At 38.4% G+C, this 18,213-nt stretch overlaps 1 protein-coding gene and 1 long non-coding RNA gene across 2 annotated transcripts; one reads left to right on the forward strand and one right to left on the reverse strand.

The window, feature by feature from the left end:
• The first annotated feature begins 1,210 nt into the window (after window positions 1–1,210).
• LOC103709390 lies at window positions 1,211–2,146 on the forward strand. The gene is made up of 2 exons (XR_604441.4): window positions 1,211–1,561; window positions 1,645–2,146. It is a non-coding gene; the product is annotated as an uncharacterized LOC103709390 (long non-coding RNA).
• A 4,768-nt stretch (window positions 2,147–6,914) lies between these two features.
• Window positions 6,915–18,213, reverse strand: LOC120111876. The gene is made up of 2 exons (XM_039129959.1): window positions 17,333–18,213; window positions 6,915–8,554 (listed from the first exon to the last, which is right to left on the reverse strand). The coding sequence occupies exons 1-2, from the start codon at window positions 17,599–17,601 to the stop codon at window positions 7,159–7,161; spliced, it is 1,665 nt and encodes a 554-aa protein (XP_038985887.1). The 5' UTR covers window positions 17,602–18,213; the 3' UTR covers window positions 6,915–7,158.

Below are 18,213 nucleotides of genomic sequence, written 5' to 3' on the forward strand. Positions count from 1 at the left end.
TGCAACTCCTTCGCTGCCTTGCTCCATCTCAAACCAAGTGCACGAGTTGCAGTGCTACATGTATGTAAGCTCCGTCTCTTTAACCATCTTATAACCTTTCCTCTGCTTTAATATATTTACTGGGTGGTTATTGCTCCCATTTCGTCAAAAAAAAAAAAATGCCAGCTGTAATATTTCCTACCTACGTACGGCTTCCGTCAACTTGATGAAAAGGGCGGTGCCATTAATTTCTCGGCATTCATAATGTCCATGGTTGCGACTAAAAGGAGAGAGAAATGGTGATGGAGAGAGGACCGAAGATAAAGATAATCACATTGACAACCACTTCATAATTGCTAACGTCGACATTGAACTGAAAAACAACAATCAGCAGTGGTGATGATTTTGACCAGAGAGAGGAAAGAAGAAAGAGAGAATAGATGCATGGCAATCTAGCATAGCAACAGCATTTCTTGATAGCGACAACCACAATATATATATAACAATCTTATCTAAAGACCAAGGACGAGTAATGTCGTTTCTATAGATGGCAACCCCATCAAAAATAATAGCATGTTTGAATGGAGAAAATAAATGGGAAATAGGTGAGAAATGGAGCCCAATGAGAGAGAGAGAGAGAGAGAGCTGGCTTCCTCTTTTGCCTTTCTTGGAAGGGTGATGATATGTATCAGATACCAAGTTAGCAGCGTATAAGTCATGCATAAGAGTTTATGTATGGTACAGTAATTTATTTTTTTTCTAGAAGAAAGGAATTTAAGAAGGGAGGCATGTGAGAGCCACACTTTCTCCTCACCTTCTCCTACATTTATTAGGAGTGAGAATTACCCTATTGGAAGAACTCCTTTCCCATGTCTCAACGAAATCCTCTATTCAAATCTGCTACAAAGCCTTCTCCATTTAAATGGGAGAGGTTGTTCCTTATACCAACAGTAGTTTTAAAATTTTTATATTTGTTCTTTAGGCCATTTTGGGTTCTGCCTTAGATCATATATTTAGGAGGATGAGATATAGAGAAGACTTGAGTCCAAGCCTCAGCATTCAAGTGATGGGAGCAGGCCATGCTATCCATCACTTTTTAAACCCCTTCTTTTCACTGCTACTTTTTAGCTAGCAGAGGGACCATCATTTTGGCCCTATATGGGAAAAGACTTCCAGACTGACAGCTGGAAGAGGGAAGGGGTCAAAATACAAAGCAAAACCCCAGATCCCCTCCTTCCCAGGCTCAGAAAGCCTTTTAGCCCCCACAGCATTTTCCCCACCCCTCCAACCCACCTTCTTCACCTATTCCATGCCCTTTCTCCCACTCCCATCTCCTGGCATTTCACCAACAAAACTGAGACCTCCTTCACATAAAACTAGGAGGTAGGTGCACTAGAATTTCCCACTAAAGCTCCCTCTCCAGTCTTTAAAACCACAAAGAAACAAATCCTCTTCCTCTCAAGCTCCCTTCATAGCTACAGACAGAGAGAGAGAGATGACTTCCAAACTCAGAGTTCTCTCTCACTACCTCTTTTTTCTCCTCTTCATGAGTCATCTCTCCAATGGGCTAAGCTCAGGTCATGTAAGTTTTTCCATCTTTGCTTAATGGGGCATTGATATGAGCTCTACTTTACTGAATTTTCTAATGGATCTGTGCCATTTCAGCAGGCTCTGTTGAACGAGTCGGAGGCGATGAAGCCTGTGGCTGTGCCGGGGCAGGGGGCTTTGGTGCTGAATGAGACCAGAAGGAGGCTCGGGAACTTCCAAATATGTGCTCTCTGTACCTGCTGCGGTGGCCCCAAAGGACTCTGCCTCCCTTCTCCCTGCTGCTATGCCATCAATTGCAACATACCTCATCGACCATTTGGCTTCTGCTCCTTTACACCCAAGGCTTGCAACTGCTTTGGATGCCATTACTGATCAAGATGTATTCCATCTTGTTTATGTTTTCAGTCTCTACTTGCTTGTTCATGATGTTGGGAGGGGGTAAGAAACAATGACTGCTCCCCCTCCCTATAGTTTATTGGAATTGTTCTTCTGTTGGTCGCAGTGCAAGAGTATTTTGTTAACAATACCATTATTATAAGAAGTGGACATGTTGTAGTGGCTTGCTTGATCATTATAATTACCACCCTTCTATGTTGGGGCCAGGGTTCTTGTGCTCATAGCTTGGTTTATTTTTGGACTCAAGGGTGGTGGTGGTGCAGTACTTTGATGCATGGATTTCTGCTTTCACAAATACACTCTCTTGTTTAGTCTCCTTGTAGAACGTTTGTCCATGTAGAGGCACACAGAGTGTATCTATCATCTAAAGAGATCATATCATCCCGAATTTGAATGTTGGCTTTGATATTGTTACAAGTGAGCATAGAGCGAAAAGATGGGCCAATTGTTATCGCAGGATTATTTTATTGTTTTTGAGATTGATATGAATCATGATTGAATTGTGTTGCAGCTGTGCAAGAAAATGCTTGGACTATGTTATGTAACATGTGATTGTAGAAATTAAAGCCTCCTAGCAAAATTCGCCATCTCGATAGTGAACCCCATGCCAGTATATTGTACAATGTTGTAAGCTCAAGCTTTGTACCGAGTATTGGTACGGTATAGTACCAACCGATACGGCAAATCTTGCCTAGTTTTATGACTATTTTTATTTACTTCTCCCATGCTGAAGCATGGAAGTATCCCGGTAATGTGAGAAGAGGAAAGAAGGGAGGCAAACCATACGTGGTGCCTGCTTCCTTGTTTTAGTCCTCGCAGACTTTGGTCAATGCAGAGAAAACATCAGGGATTAAAGTTGGAGATTGAAGGTAAAATGTAATTGCAGTATTTGTCAGCATTACAAACAAAATTTCCTAGGAGACATGTTGTCTTGATGCATGTGGCATCTCATGAGCATGGTTGGTTGTTCTGGTTGTTCCCCATTCTTCACCCCACAACCTTTATTGCAATTTGTTTTTATTAAGGATGTCATGGATGGCCTCATTTGGAGAGCCCTGAGGAATCTCATTGACCTCCATTCTGGACAGTGCACCACCATGTGCTCTGCAGGCAAGGACTAAACTTAAGATCAATACCCAACTATTATAATAAGGATATAATAAAAGCCTTGAGGGAATTCTGCTAGGATTAGGAACCTTGCTTGCTCCTGGAAGATGTCTGTGCCCTGCTTTTTTTTAACACTCATGACTTTGTCTGCCATGGACAAATAGATTAATACAAACCTGCCCTTCAGCTCCATTGTGACTTGGATCCTATCAATATGCTGTTAAAATTTCCTGTATTATTCTGTGGAAGGCCTTAATACATAAAATTGTTCATGGACCAAGTTCTGAAATCAGATAATCATTAGCATTTGAGAAGAGAATTATTATTAAATTTATATATAAATTATAAGAATTTGAGTTGAATTTTATTGCATTATTAAAACTCCTATCTTCATGATTACTTATAAAAATATTTCAAGTGTGCATCAAACTGTGTTATGTTCATCTATTATCATTTACCAATGCGTTGTTATCTACCAAGATAAATATATACATGCATTCATGTGATGATGGAGGCATAATGGTCCGGTGATGTTAAAATCGGGCTCTTTATGTAAGGCTTATTTTGGTCAATATGAATTTAGAGTAATTTTTCTAGCTAATTTCTGTTTATGTTACCTCTGCAAATTATGAGAAGATTTCTAAGGTGTTGACTAGAAAAGCCATTTTTTTGGGTAAACAGAAAGGCCATCTCTAAGTGGGTGGTTAAAACCACTTATCCATTAATATCTTTCTTTTCATGGCCTATAGCCCTAAAACTTGACTTTCTTTTACATATGGGAGGAAAGTCCCATTCAGTAGGAGAAAAGGAGGTAGATGAACCTATCGGTAACACTACTCAAAATCCAAATCTTTCACCCCTTGCTTCCAAGCAAGGGGTGCAACTATTGATCAATGAGGGATACTTAAAATATAACTAAAGGGAAAGTTTTCTATTTAAAATATCAAATGCATAGGTAGTGCTTTGTGTATACATGTCATGCATTATTGTATATAATAAAAAAAGTAGGTAAATTCTTCACTTAAGCAGATTTTGCAAAAAAAAAAAGAAGAAAAAGTCCACTTAATTATTGGTTTTATAAAAAAAAGTTTAAATTAAGTTTTTCAGAAAACATATTTAAGGGTTTCAAGATAAGTTTGCCCATGAGCCTGATTACAAGACAAGCAATATGTATTTATTGATATGATTAACATACTTTGAGCATCATATGCACATTTCTTTTGGACTATGCTCATTTCGTATTTAAACCTAGGGATAAAATTGTCTAGAAACCCTAAATGTAGACTATTTTGTAAAAAGAATTAATCCAACTTTTTCAATCAAAAAAATAATTAAGTGGATTTCCTATGCAAAACCTACTTTACTTAAAGGTAGTTTATTAAATTATTTTTATTTGGTTTATAAAATAGAAGAAGAAGAAGAAGAAGAAGAAATCTTATATTAGAATTACTTATATATCTTTTTGAAAATTATGTTATCTGAATATAAAATATAATTGATAATTATTAGATGTTTTTTATTATGAGTTTTTTTTTTCAGTCGATGGACAGGTTCATTTCATGTAGGTTAGATATGGATTTATTTTAAATAGTGAACTAGGTCGTGCTCAGCAGCACCCCTAATCTTTTGTTCAGCAACTAGAGGTTTTAAATTCAAGTGTTGGATAGCACGTTCCTAAGTATTTCGAATATAGTATGGAGTTATCCCCTTCACTTTCTCACCCAAAAATTTATTTTTAAAAATATCATAAATATTGTTTTTCCAATAGTAAAGAGAAGAGATCTTTCATTAGAAGTATCTTGGTAAAATGTGTGTTTCTAGTTTTAAATTTCAGCCATTAAAAGAAATTGATAATAAAAATTCTTAATAGTTAATTATTTTTCATTATGGACAAAATAAAATTAAGAGACCAAAAGAATGCTATTCCCTTTCTTGTTTTAAATATACTATTAAAAAGTACTGGTCTATTAATAAGCTCAAAAGACTGGGAGTTTGCAGAACTGTCATAATATCTGTTCCTCCCTTTTTTATTTCTTTTAACTGATAGAACTTAGTACTTCATCACATGTACTTACTGCACCCAAGCTCCTTAAACAGACATTTATTAATAGGTAGTGGATGACTTGATTACACTCATTAAAGCAGAAGGGTGCTTTGCTCATCCAGAAAGGTGCATGCCAATGGTTAATTGAAATTTTCAGGATTAAAAATCCACAAAATTTTGCATGTTCTGCACATTGGCCATCATTTACACATACATAAATTCTGAGCAAGCCAGTTATAATGTCATAAAGAATTATGCAATTACTTGATGCTTAGGAGGAAAAAGAAAGAGCCTCCAAAACATTTCATTCTTCACTTATAAACATTTCGCGCATTTTATGTTGCTATAAGTTGTAATTACAGGAGTGCCAAAATGTTTTCTTCGCCACCTAATTGTTAAATTTATGCCATTCATGATCTACACAACAAAAAATATATTTCTAAATATAAGCTAAAATAAACAAAAAATCATAAACTTTTGACATGTTACAAAAATAAATCGGTCCACTTTCTGGCCACCTGATCAGGCTTTCATAAAATATTTCAGCAATTTATGATGTAGATCATGGCCAGTTGGGTGAGATCTTAATTCAAATAGCATAGCAATGATGGGAACAGATGAGACCCTTGCAAATAGTAACAGGAAAAACCTTCAGCCAATCAATTAAAAAATTCTAAAATTAGCAGCATATCTTGGTGCCAATTTGTTCATCACTAAACTATATATTATACATTCATTTTTAGTTAAAAATTTCATAGTTCAAAATTAAAAATAAAAATTTTAAATTAAAAATTCAGATCGTTGATCATAAAATACATTATTGGAATTGTCTAGAAATAAAAATTTTATATTTCGATGGTTCTGTTAAATAAACATTAGTAATTGTTGAAAATTTTATATGCATGCATGCTTACGAGTGCATATACACATACATACATACATAGATATATATACACACATATGTAAATTAACAAAATAATTAAAATCAGTTATGTAATATTTATGAATTAGTTTTATAGAAGATAAGCATTCCTGCTAAAAATAGAAGTAGATAAGCATTAGGAGTTTAGGACTAGAGTTAGGGATGGTTATAGAGAGTGGTGTTGAGAGAGAATTCACTTAGGCTCTCCCATCTTTAAATTCAAAACGAATACTTATCCCAACTTAGAATATTTTTTTCAATTGTATCCCTACAGGGACATAATATTTACAGCGTAAGGTTTGCATCTTTTCATTTAGGGTAATTTTGATAGCCCAAGAAGCGAAGGCATGGTGAATGAGCATTACTTTCATTGATACCTCCAAAAACTTGCAGAACATGATATGCATGTGGATAAAATATTTTGTTACAACAACTAAATAATAAATTAGGTTAAGAGCCTTAGTTGCGACAATACTTCAAGCATCGACTGAATATAGTTGCAGAGCTATCTTGGTTACAACAATAATTTCAAAACTTTAATTTAGCTAAGAACATCTACGAGGACAACATGCCACCTAACAAAGCAACTTCTTACAGAAATTCACTGCACAACTCAACCATAAGCTCACTATAGGATAGATCCAAATATTATGCAGGTGCAACTTCAGGCATAAAAATATTTTTACAATGTAGCATCCAATCTAATCACCAAATATAGTAATATTCATAAAAATATTGAGAAGACAAATTTAAGCAAAATCATTAAGGTGAAAATCATGAACTGCCACGTCTGGTTATCAAACAAGGTATTAAAACTTATCGATATGGATGCTGTTTGAGAAATTTTGCTACAGCAAATACCATTTGAGAGCATCCTAAAGCTTTCCCTAAGAAGAGATCAGTAAATGGGCAAATCCATGATAAAGAAGCAATGCTACATTTTCCCTTTTAATATAATCACCTGAAACACACTCATTTCTATCCATCAGATCTGGACCCTTGAGTGGATCTGTTTATTCATTTAACATTCTGCACATAAAATCACAAAAAAATATTAGTTACTACATTGTCAGAAAACAATTTGTGGCTGAGAGTTCAACAGAACACCAAGCAGATATAAGGAATAGGTTGTTCTCTGTTTTCTTCGTTGAGAAACAAGCGATCAGAACATCCATCTCGGAGACACTTGAACAACACTTTGGCGGGGCCTCATCGGTTGCTCTGTGCTGTTCCTCTTCTTCATGCTCGAGGAGACAGTCGGGCTGAAATAATCATGACTCCCTTGAGGCGCAGCTTGTGAGCGTGTCTTTCTCACAGGGATTATAGTGCGCTGCTTTTGTAAGGCACCCCTCCGTGCTGCCGAGTTCCTCTGAGTAGAATTCCATCTGCTGTAGTTCACACAGCTTTGGCTCCTGCCAACATGCTGAAGCTTGCTCTCCTTGGGACTCGGAATGTTTCTGCTCTCCATAGTTTCAGCCGAGTACATAGTTTCCTCCCCGCTACTAAACCCATCCCCCTCATTTCGAAATTCCGAGACCACCAATGGAGATGAACTCGACTGCACCTCACTGCAGCAATCCTCTGGACATGGACCAACTTGAAGAACCTTATGATCTGCTTCAGAATTGGCGTGTGGCACCTCCGACATTGCATGACCAGTTTCTCTTGATGGATTTCCAAGTTTAGGTTCTTCAACATTATTTTGATTAGAGAACAACTGTTTGAGGGGAAGTGGCAGAACAATAGATCTTGGAGCTCTAGGAGGGAAATTAATATCCAAGAGCTGTACTGGGGCATGTTCCATCTCATGAACTGGCCCAGAAGTCAGCCTAGGAGATTCAAAGATTTCGGGAGTCGGTATTCCCTGCTCATGGGCTGCACATAAATCAACAAGTTGGTTTTCCCCTTGAGAAATTTTTGCATTGGCTGAACTACTTGATCCAATCTGATGTATAGATTTTGAAGCTATCTGTGCGGATGAAATATCATCATCTTCCTCAGTGGACTTGAATACCCTACGCATGGTGAAAGAAGCACAAGAATGCTCATTCTTCTGTCCAGAAGACATCAATCGAATAAGAGGCAACTTGGGCTTGCTGACCTCATCAAAGCTACCTTCCCAGTGCTGATTCAACCAATCACAGATGATAGGAATTGGAATCCCGAATTGCATGGGTAAATCCTTCTTCCAGGATAGAGATGATGAAGAAGATGCAGATGATGATCTTGCAGTAGGAGATGAGGCAAGTTTCATTGGATCACAGACCATGAAAGCAAGATTTCCTTGGACATCAAAACCAGCAGATCCTGGGCACCATGTCCCTCCATCTGTCGAAAGTTTTATGAGATTGTCAGTGGCTATCACTACTTTGCCCTCACCAACCATCAGCTCCTTTTTGTCTGTGTGCCCTAGAAGGTAAACCACACTGCCCAGATCAAGGCTCGGGTTGCAGCAGGTCTTCAAGTAATGAGGCTGCTGCCCCTGTGAAGTTGAGTCAACATCCACAGTATCAAACCCCACAATTGTAAGATCAAGAACAGAACTGGTAATGAAAAATCTGGAACAAAAATGACAAATCGAAGTTAGGACAAGTATTCCATCTGCTTATCTAACCCAAAAAAGAAAAAAATAAAAACAAAAGAGGCATGAAGAATATACGCCCCGATCATAAATGCAGTCATGTCAACGCACCTGTCGTGAATAAAAGATATATGTTCTAATGAATAGATACATGCATGTTTAGAAGAATGATGCAACAGAACCTAGTTGAAATTCATAACACTAGAAGTGTAAGCGGCTTATCCCGAGTGGAAACTAGTAGTCAAAAGATTAATTTGTCCAAGAAAATAAATTTAGTTGGCATTTTATATTATGAACCAACATAAAGATCCACTTTTTGTTCTATAGGAATTGGCCAGGTGAATAACCGCAAAGCATAACTAATCTTGGGTGGTCAAATGACAAGTCTAAAAAAGATCATAAGTAGTGACCCACAGGTCCGCCGGACCAGTATCGAGACCCATACCGGTCGGCGTCCGGTACGGTTTGATACCGGTTCCGTATTGTACCAAACCGGTACGAGTAGGGCGTGCCGGTTCACGGGCCGGCACGCTCAATTTTTTTTGGAGTTTCAAGAATATTTAATTGGTAATCATTCTTTTTGAACTTTTTCAATGATTTTAAGTCTAATATGATGTTTTTCTGACTTTTTTTTATATTTTTTGATGTTTCTATAATCTCGGTTTAACCTAGATGATGAATCTTATTGCTTTAAAATGATACAAATCATAAAATAAACAATATAAAAATTCTCAAATCAAGTAGTGATGTGAAAATTAAAAATTAATACCGATATCTAAAATCGGATCGAGTGGCGATGCCTCTTGTAGATATCCGGATTAAAGTCCAACATGCATACCAATATCTAAAATCGAATCGAGTAGCGTGCCTCTTATAGATATTCGGATCATTAGCATATGTCAGGAGACACATCAGCCCACCCCTCTAACTAAACGGTATTGTAGTTTTGTATGTTCATCCTATAAAGAACGGACACCGGATTATAAGCACTTTCGGATCTCTCGCTGAAGCTTTAGTTGATAATACGACTATGGAGAAGCCTATCTGAATATGCTGGCAGCAAAATTTGACACGTAAGATGCTTTGGATTGCGTAGGGTAGTAGCCATTGGAAGATGCCTCAAACGCACCATATCTATATCCGTATGCGTATAGGCATAGGCTGTCTGTGACTACAGATGATAAGATCCAGTATATGACTTGAAATCTGATACGTCTATAGATCCTACTCTACTTATTTCTTAATTTTTTCCAAATTTAGGTCTAGACCACTATGCGCATAATCGCATCAAAACTTAAATGAATCGACACCAAATTTTTATGGAGAGTAGCTTGCATGCCCCTAATTTTTTCAATTTTTATTTATTTTTTAAAAAATTATTTTTTAATCCAAAATTATTTTTTAAATTTTTTTATATATAATCCACAAATTAAAAATTTTTATGTCAACGTTTAGATCGTCCATAGATATACAACATATAAAAAAATCAAGCCCAAATAAAATATTTTGATACGATATCTCATTATTTTGCAATTTTTTCAGGCCCCCTCCAAAAAAAAAAAGAGAAAATGAGATAGGAGAGAGAAAGCACACCTTATTTAGCCTTGAATCTTCTTTCTGATAGCCTGAATCGATATTATTTTTAGAGTATTTGGGAAGCGAAAGCAGCGGAGAGAGCCGCCACTTTCAAAATGTTGTTTGGAAGGCTTTCCCAACAGACATCTGATGCTTTAAAAAGCAGCAGGAGCAAGTCCACAGTGTCAACCTGGTTCGGAGTTGGGTTCAATCGGTGCATACCGACTGGTTCGCACCAAGTCTGCACCGAACTGACCGGTTCTAGCTGGTTCGGACACTTATCGATTGGTTCCGGTCCGTAACAGACCGGCTCCAGCCGGCTCGATAGAGGTTCCGGCCGGTATGGAGCCGAAACCGAATGTATTAGGCGAATCGACTTGGTTTTGCATCCGGTCAGTTCGGCATTGTCTGAACCGAGCGATTTGGCCCGGTTCGACAGACCTTAGTGACCCATGCATGTAATTAATGGATTAAGCAAAAACTTAAACACAAGACTGTATCAAACAAAAAAAATATAAGTCAAACTTTTAAACATCCTACTTTATGTACATAAGCTGATGTAACAAAAGTCAGTCGTTGACCACCACTAGAAGGATATTTTAGTCTTTTGGATACATGATGGTAGCCTAACTTACTTTAAGCTTAATTGTATGCCATATATGACGGTTGGTTTTATGCGACGATGCATTACACGATAGTATGAGAAATTCATGGCCGTCTTATGGTTGCCAACCAGTTAACCAGTTTATTTAACCCCATCTTTTGGTGCCAGATTTCTAGGCCAGGCAACTTTGAGAAAGAAAGGGATCTGATTGAAGATTGAAAGGCCAATCAATTAATGGGTACTATACTTGTTAACTGTTGAAGCTCAGGGAATCAGAGGCTAATAATTTAAAGTTTCAGTTAACTTGGTAAAAGCCTATACAAAAATGTTTGATATATAGAACTGCATTGACATTTCACCGTAAATCATAAGCTAAATACCAAACTAAAGCACTAACACCAAAGTGCTCATCATAGTAAATTATAAAGAAAGAAAGGTCCATGCCCAATTTATCTCATCTGTTCACGCCTACGTACTCTCTTGTCTTGTCTGTTCTCTTCTTTCCTTCTTCTACTTCTCCCTTACATTCCTTCCGAACAGACATCTTGTTTTCACTTTTTCTCATTTTTATTGGCCGCTTAAAGGGACTTTTGAATTATTTTTAGTTCTCTTCCCCAAGTTGATGGAGAACTGTTTCACTCTGAATATTCTCCCTGCCAAAAGACATCAAACTGGAACTTGATTATTTTGACCATCTTATTTCCTAGACTTGAATATCACTCCAAAACTCCAGTTAAAAAGAAGGTGAAGGAAATTGTTTTTTTCCCACTCATTTCTCTCCAAGTAAAGGAAAACAAGAGAAGGAACTTTTAGATCTAGTTGTTGATCTCTATGAAAAACTCGGTTCACCCTCACAGTGTGCAACATTTGATTATGAATGCAGTACATCTATTCCTCGTTGATGGTGCCTCTCTTATCAATGCACAAGTGCAAAGAGAGGTGTCTTATAGGGCTTCATTTTTTGGAGAAGAAAGGTGGGAATCCACCCATGTTTCCATTTACAAAATGTACTCTATGGCACATACATGTGAACATCATTGCATGCATGTTAATCAATGATGTGGCATGATTTGCTAACCATTTGAGCTGTTTATCTGAAGCTCATTGTATTAGAAGTTCCAGCATATCCGATTATCATTGTTCCACAATTATAAATGTACTCTTAAATTTGTAAGGATCATCACATGGTCTGATCTCTATCACCACCAGAAGTTGGTACACAAAGTGTTCTCTAAGTTTTCTTAGGGTTTCTCCTCCATCGTGGCTTTTTTTATCCTATCAGTAGTCAAGATATTTCTAAATGCAGAAGGGAATATAAAATATTTTCCATATAATGCTCCAAAAAACAGAAAGCAATTTTGAAAAGTGGATCCAAGAAACCCATATAATAATGATGTAGCTGCAGCAATCTATAGGGCTAGAAATTAGTGCAAATGTGATGTAATTAGATTTCGCAGAGAAAGTAGAACTATTTAATAGGCATCCTCTTCCTCCAAACAAAAAATATCAGAAATCCATAACTTGTACAAAAACAATTTTAATGTTGTAACAAGTAGATATTATCCTAGATCAGTACCATAATAGTCCAAATAAGATTAGGAAAACATTAAATTTGTGTCAATCTTGGTCTGTGCTACAACTGAGCAAGAAAGGCCAAGAAAAATAAGCATCAAGTCGCAAAATTCTTTCCAAACTTAGTCCAATGCTAGAAAGGTTTATGCTTGATTGCAATAGAGGAAGGGCCAGACTCATCAAGATCTTGTGTCATTGTTGTCCTTTGATGTTTGTTATAAGTGCTCATGTCCCTTATCATAGAGATTATAGCAGTGGCCGTCATCAAGGTCATGATGATGGTTGTGATTGTTGTTCAAGGAAAACTCATATCTAATGCTTCTCTATAAATTGTGTGAGGACTAGATCAGTTGGACTAGCCTGAACCAGGTCAACCAAGCTCTTTCCCACCTGGACCGGTCAACCCATCCCTGTGGGCTGGGCATGTGCGGAACCATCACTCAAATTGGTAGGCATGCACGGATTCATCATCTGAAAGGGGGCAGGTTTGAGCATGTAATTGTTCAATTCAAAGTACATATTCTTCGTATCGGGCTCTGTACCGGTGGCACCCTGTTACTGTGTCGGTATGCCCAATACGAGTGCTGATTTGGCATACCGATCATCGGTACACCTTTTGTACCATGCACTGGTACCGAACTGGTACGATATGGCATATCTTGGTTGAATCCCTCGCCTCTCTTCTCTTGTGCATGGAATCGCTGCTCGATACCCTCGCTCAAACATGCCAACGAAGGCAGGGCGTGCGCAAAATCACCCAAAATTCCTTTGGTCATCTCCCCATTTTCTTCTTCTCCCTAATTCTATTGTTTCTCCATCTCACTTTCTGATCTCCTCAGTCACCTTCTCACTGCTACCACCTAAACCTTCATTAGATACTGTTGTGCCCTCATTAGCTTTGGCACTGGATGTTGACACTTGCCCAACACCTAAAAACCTCAGTTCCCATCCTATCTCCCCAAGCACCACCTCCATCATTGCCTCTAATTATCTCTCTCCGGTTCGCTGCCTTGCCCTACCAACCTCTTTGTCGGATCCCATCTGCTACTAACTGATCTACCCGAGCATGCAAGCCAAGGCTTGATTAGATGCTAAGACCCTAGTTCCCTTCCCATCCTCGATTTGATCTCTCCTCAACCTACTCTGGCTCCACGGTCTTCCTCTCCCTACTATCAAGATTACAAAGCTCTTTCCACTCTCCTCGTCAGACCCACCGTCGAACAAATGCTCGAATCCACTCCCTGCCCCCTATTCTCTCCAATCTAAATCTTTTCTCCTCTCGTCATACCGCCTTTCCTACATATGGCCCTCTTTATCTTAATTTCGCCCACTGTCGTTCCCATCATACCAGTCTTCCCCCCTACCCTTCTCTCTTACTTGCCAAGCGAGATGGTAGTCTCCTCTCCCCTTCTTTTTCATCACAAGATCTGATCCCCTTCTTTCTCTTCTTCCCCTTATTTCTTCTCTCCCATGGTATTTCTTCCCCTTATTTCTTCTCTCCCCCATAGTGAGCCTCTGCCGCCTCTTCTCTCTCTTGTGCTCCGCAAATGCCAACCACCACCACCACCACCACAAACTCTCTTTTTTTCTAAACCCCTAACCCTTTAAGGTAATTTCCATCCTTAATGCTTAATTAGCGCCCTTACTCTCTAAGTAGTTTCAATATTTTCTTTAATTTTGGTTGGATTGATTATGTGGACATGCCCGTCCATGCAAGAAGATTGGCATAGGGTTTCAAACTTTAAACCGCTAATTAAGTAAACCTTAACCTTTTGCTCCTTAATTTAGGTGTATGTAGCTTGTCTTAGGGATAGGTTAGAGAAAAGTCAAGTCTAGGATTAGTTTCAAAAACCAAAAAAAAATTGAGATTAAAAATTTTAAAAAATTAATAAATGATTAATTAAATTAGTTATGCTTTTGGGGTGGTTAATTATGGTGAATTGGTCCTCCAATTTCATAAGGGTAATTAGTTTTTATAATTAGGCTAAGTATTTATATTTATTTAATTGGATATATTAGGCGTACTTTTAGTCTGCTTGGCATACCTTGATTAGGTTTTGCTGCCAATAGAGGTAAGAATCCCTTTGTAGGCTTGCTTATATACACATGCAATCTTTGATATGTGCATATGTTTCACGGTATATATGAACTTAATTGTGCATAGAATATGACAATATTTTGCACCTTAATATTGTAAGCATGATGGATGTATCCAACTAATAAAATTGAGACCCGCACAATTGGATGGTTGGGTAAGGTGCTTTGGACTAGCTATGTTTATCGTTGCCCCATCATGGGAACGTTGTTTGTCCAAAGTCCAAAATAACTTAATCTATTTAATTTATCCTCTTGAGATGAATAGATGGGTGTGGGCTCTAGATTAGCCATGTTACTATGGACTACCTCATTGTAGGCGACAATGTGACACTACAGATCGCCTCGTCACAAGATGGAACATGACACTACAGACTATCTTGTCACAAGCTCGAACATGATACTATAAATTGCCTTGTCAGGGGCTAGAGCATGACACTATTGATTGCCTCGCCACAAGCAAGACATGGCCGTGGCTAGTCCAAACTCGAAAATAACTTGAATTACTTATTCTACACTCTCAAGATGTTTGTTGAATCAAACGTTGCCAAAACATTAGGAGATGATATTAAATTGCTTATTTTAACCATTGTTGAACGAAATTATATTTTGGTTGCATTTATTGGTTAACTGGAATATACATTTCATTATGACAATATTTTAATATTTTTTCAACGTTATATTTGTTGCAGAGTAATTGCTATTAACTGTCATTTAATTAAACTTATGTTGGTTTTGGTCAGGTGGGGTGGGGGTTGCAGTTCTTACTAAGCTATTAGCTCATGCCATTTCTTTAGCTTTCTTTTCAAAGTCACAAGATGCTTAATACTCAGCTAAGGTTTGGGGTTACTGATGAAAGGTAGAATAGTTAGAACATCTCTGATACCAATTGAATGTTTGGAATCTATAGTTAGACAACTTCCATTATCTATTGATAGTGGAACTAATTTATCTTTTTTGCAAAATGATGTCAATATTTTATGTTTTTCTAGTATTGTTGAGAATTTTATTCAGGTCTAAAGTGATCATGCCCTATAGAACGTGCAGTTGTGTCATGTGCCCAGCTCAAGTAGTAGATTTGGGACGTGACAAAATGTTGTACTGATTTGTGACAACAATCCACATGGCTGATGAATCTTGGGATATTGTAGGCCAAAATGGCCAATCAACTTATGAAAGTTCATACTTTTTCAGCTAACAATATTCAATCATCAAGGATATAAAACTTCATTATGATTCGTATGGTTGTGACTCTTTGACAATCTCATATAAACTCAATGAAAAATAATCCATCTTGATGATGGTCGTATCTGCAAGTGCACAGACAATAAAGATTATATAGCATAGACATTTAGACTGGAAGCACATGAGTGACAAGCTGGAAGAATAAATAGAACAGTACATGTAGGTCAAGCTCACTATGCTCTCCTCTATCAAAAGGACTACTCGTATGAGATAGCTCAAACAAAGTATATCCAAAAGGAAGAGAAAGCAGTAACTTAGCTTTCTAGGAGAAACCTAGTATATAGAGAAAGGAAAAAGGCATCATCTAGAAGAAGATCTGGCACTACAACAACCTACTGAAAAAAATATCACCAATGATATACCCATGGGAGTATATAGTCATCAGGTGATATCTTCCCCTGATGGACGACCATGGAAATAAGTACCACATTAATCTATGCATAAACACGCTTAATTTGATAATTCAACATCAACATGAATAAGCATAATTAAAGCTACCAGAGTGTAATCCACCCACAACAAAACAAAAGGAAGTTGACATCTGTTAATGCAATGAGGGACTTGCGATAACATAACATATGATACCATATAAAGCAAATGGTCATGGTCGCAAACAAACCATGGGAACTTATATTTGACCATTTCAAGTCAGAAGAAAGGGTTGATCCAAAGATATCCTCTATACAAAGTTTTCTTTTCTTGAGTATAACCTCGGTACAAAGTTGAGGATCATAAACATACTTTTCTACAAAAGAGACATAAGCAGGTAGCATGCCAAAAGCACCCCTTAAATGATGCCACCAATAAACCATCATCTTCCCCAGCATTTGACATTTTGTTTATTAAAGAAGTAGGATGAATGCATCCAACCTGGACTTGAGTGCAGGGCGAGAACTTTGTCGAGAATACGATCTGCTTTAACTTGACAAAGAAGTGAAACCAGCAACTCGAATGATCCTAAGAAAACCCCACTTCCTACCCCACTTAACTCAAGGTGGTAGCAAGAAAATACACCATCATTGACAGAAATATCGCTCTCACCATCTTAATGACCGATAATGGCATTACCCATTGTTAAGAAAAGTCTACGGACTATACCACTCTCTTTTCAAAGCACACAATAGTTTGTAATTTCTTTCTAATTACTTATCAAAATGAAAAACTAGGCAGCCTTATACCACTTGACTACCCATTACCACATAATTAGGCAGCCCATTACCACACAATTATTGACTACTCATCACCACACATTGACTACCCATTATCACATAATTAGGCAGCCCATTACCACATAATTAGGCAGCCCATTACCACATAATTATTGACTACCCATTACCAAATGTTTTGATTTGTTGTAACTTCCAACATGCATGGGCTAGAAGATCATCAGATCTCAATCGAACAATGGGGCCCCACAGCCACAGGTGCATGTTTTCCCAATTTCCACCCAAAGAAATCAAACCACAATTGTAATCCCAAGTCCTAACCTATCACAAAACTGATACTTTGAGCATAAATCTAGAGAAACTGGAGACCAATGATCCATCAAAACCTAAGATTTGAGCAACACATTGCAACGATCATCAACTAAAACACAAATGATAAGCAAAAAAAAAAAAAAAAAGAACAAGAAAATTGGTTGGAGAACAAGAGTTAGAAATGCACCTATGGGGGACGAGGCGGGCGGGGAGGCGACCGTGGAAGAGGCGGATCTCGGCGGCCTCGGCGGCGGCGACGGAGGGGAGGTTGGCGTGGCTGGTAAGCAGGAGGTTGCGGTGGATAAGAAATCCAGTCCCCGCGCCACCTCCACCACCGGCGCCGGAGATGGCGGCAAAGGCGGGGCCTTTGGTAGCAAAGATGCTACCTTTAACTTTCTCCGACCTCCCTCCACCCGAGCAGAAGCACCACCGCGACCCCTCTCCAAAAATCCCCATCTCTGCTCCTTTCCTCTCTTCCCTTCTCTTCTATCTCTCGAGCTCCTCGGATCTCCAGCAGCTGCGGCAGCGGAGGCCTTAATGTAGCATATCTGCGGAGCTCAGCTCGTAGCGGGAAGTTTCAGGGCGTCTCAGTCGCCGGCGGCCGGAGTTCGGGATTCCGTCCAAGACGTTACAGTGCGGATCTATCAGTCTCCAGGCCGGAGACCGTCTTTTCCTTCTCCCGGGAAAGACGGGGTCCTGTCCTAAATAAGCAAAAGCTATTTTTTACTTCTCACAGGTAAGAACGTGATAAATGAACTCTCTTTTTGCCATAGGTAGATGCATTCTAACTTTGAGGTATTTCCTAGTTGGAATTATGGATGAGACAGTGATAGATCAAAGGGGAGTTGGGCTATGGGAGAAGGTAGAAGAGGCAGTGATGGTAACGGGAGACGAGAAGTGCATGAAAAGAGTAAAAAGAGTCCTTCTTCGGGACCATGGGAGCATTTGCAAGGGCTACAACGCCCAAGAGGTGGATGATTTGTACTGAGAATGGGTGCATGCTCTGTAGCGCCAACTTTGCTAGATGTATGTGGTCTGGATTCTGGGGCATGGTTGACATGGAATAAT

The sequence above is a fragment of the Phoenix dactylifera genome, chromosome 9 (genome assembly GCF_009389715.1).
Source record: "Phoenix dactylifera cultivar Barhee BC4 chromosome 9, palm_55x_up_171113_PBpolish2nd_filt_p, whole genome shotgun sequence".
Taxonomy (NCBI): Eukaryota; Viridiplantae; Streptophyta; class Magnoliopsida; order Arecales; family Arecaceae; genus Phoenix; species Phoenix dactylifera.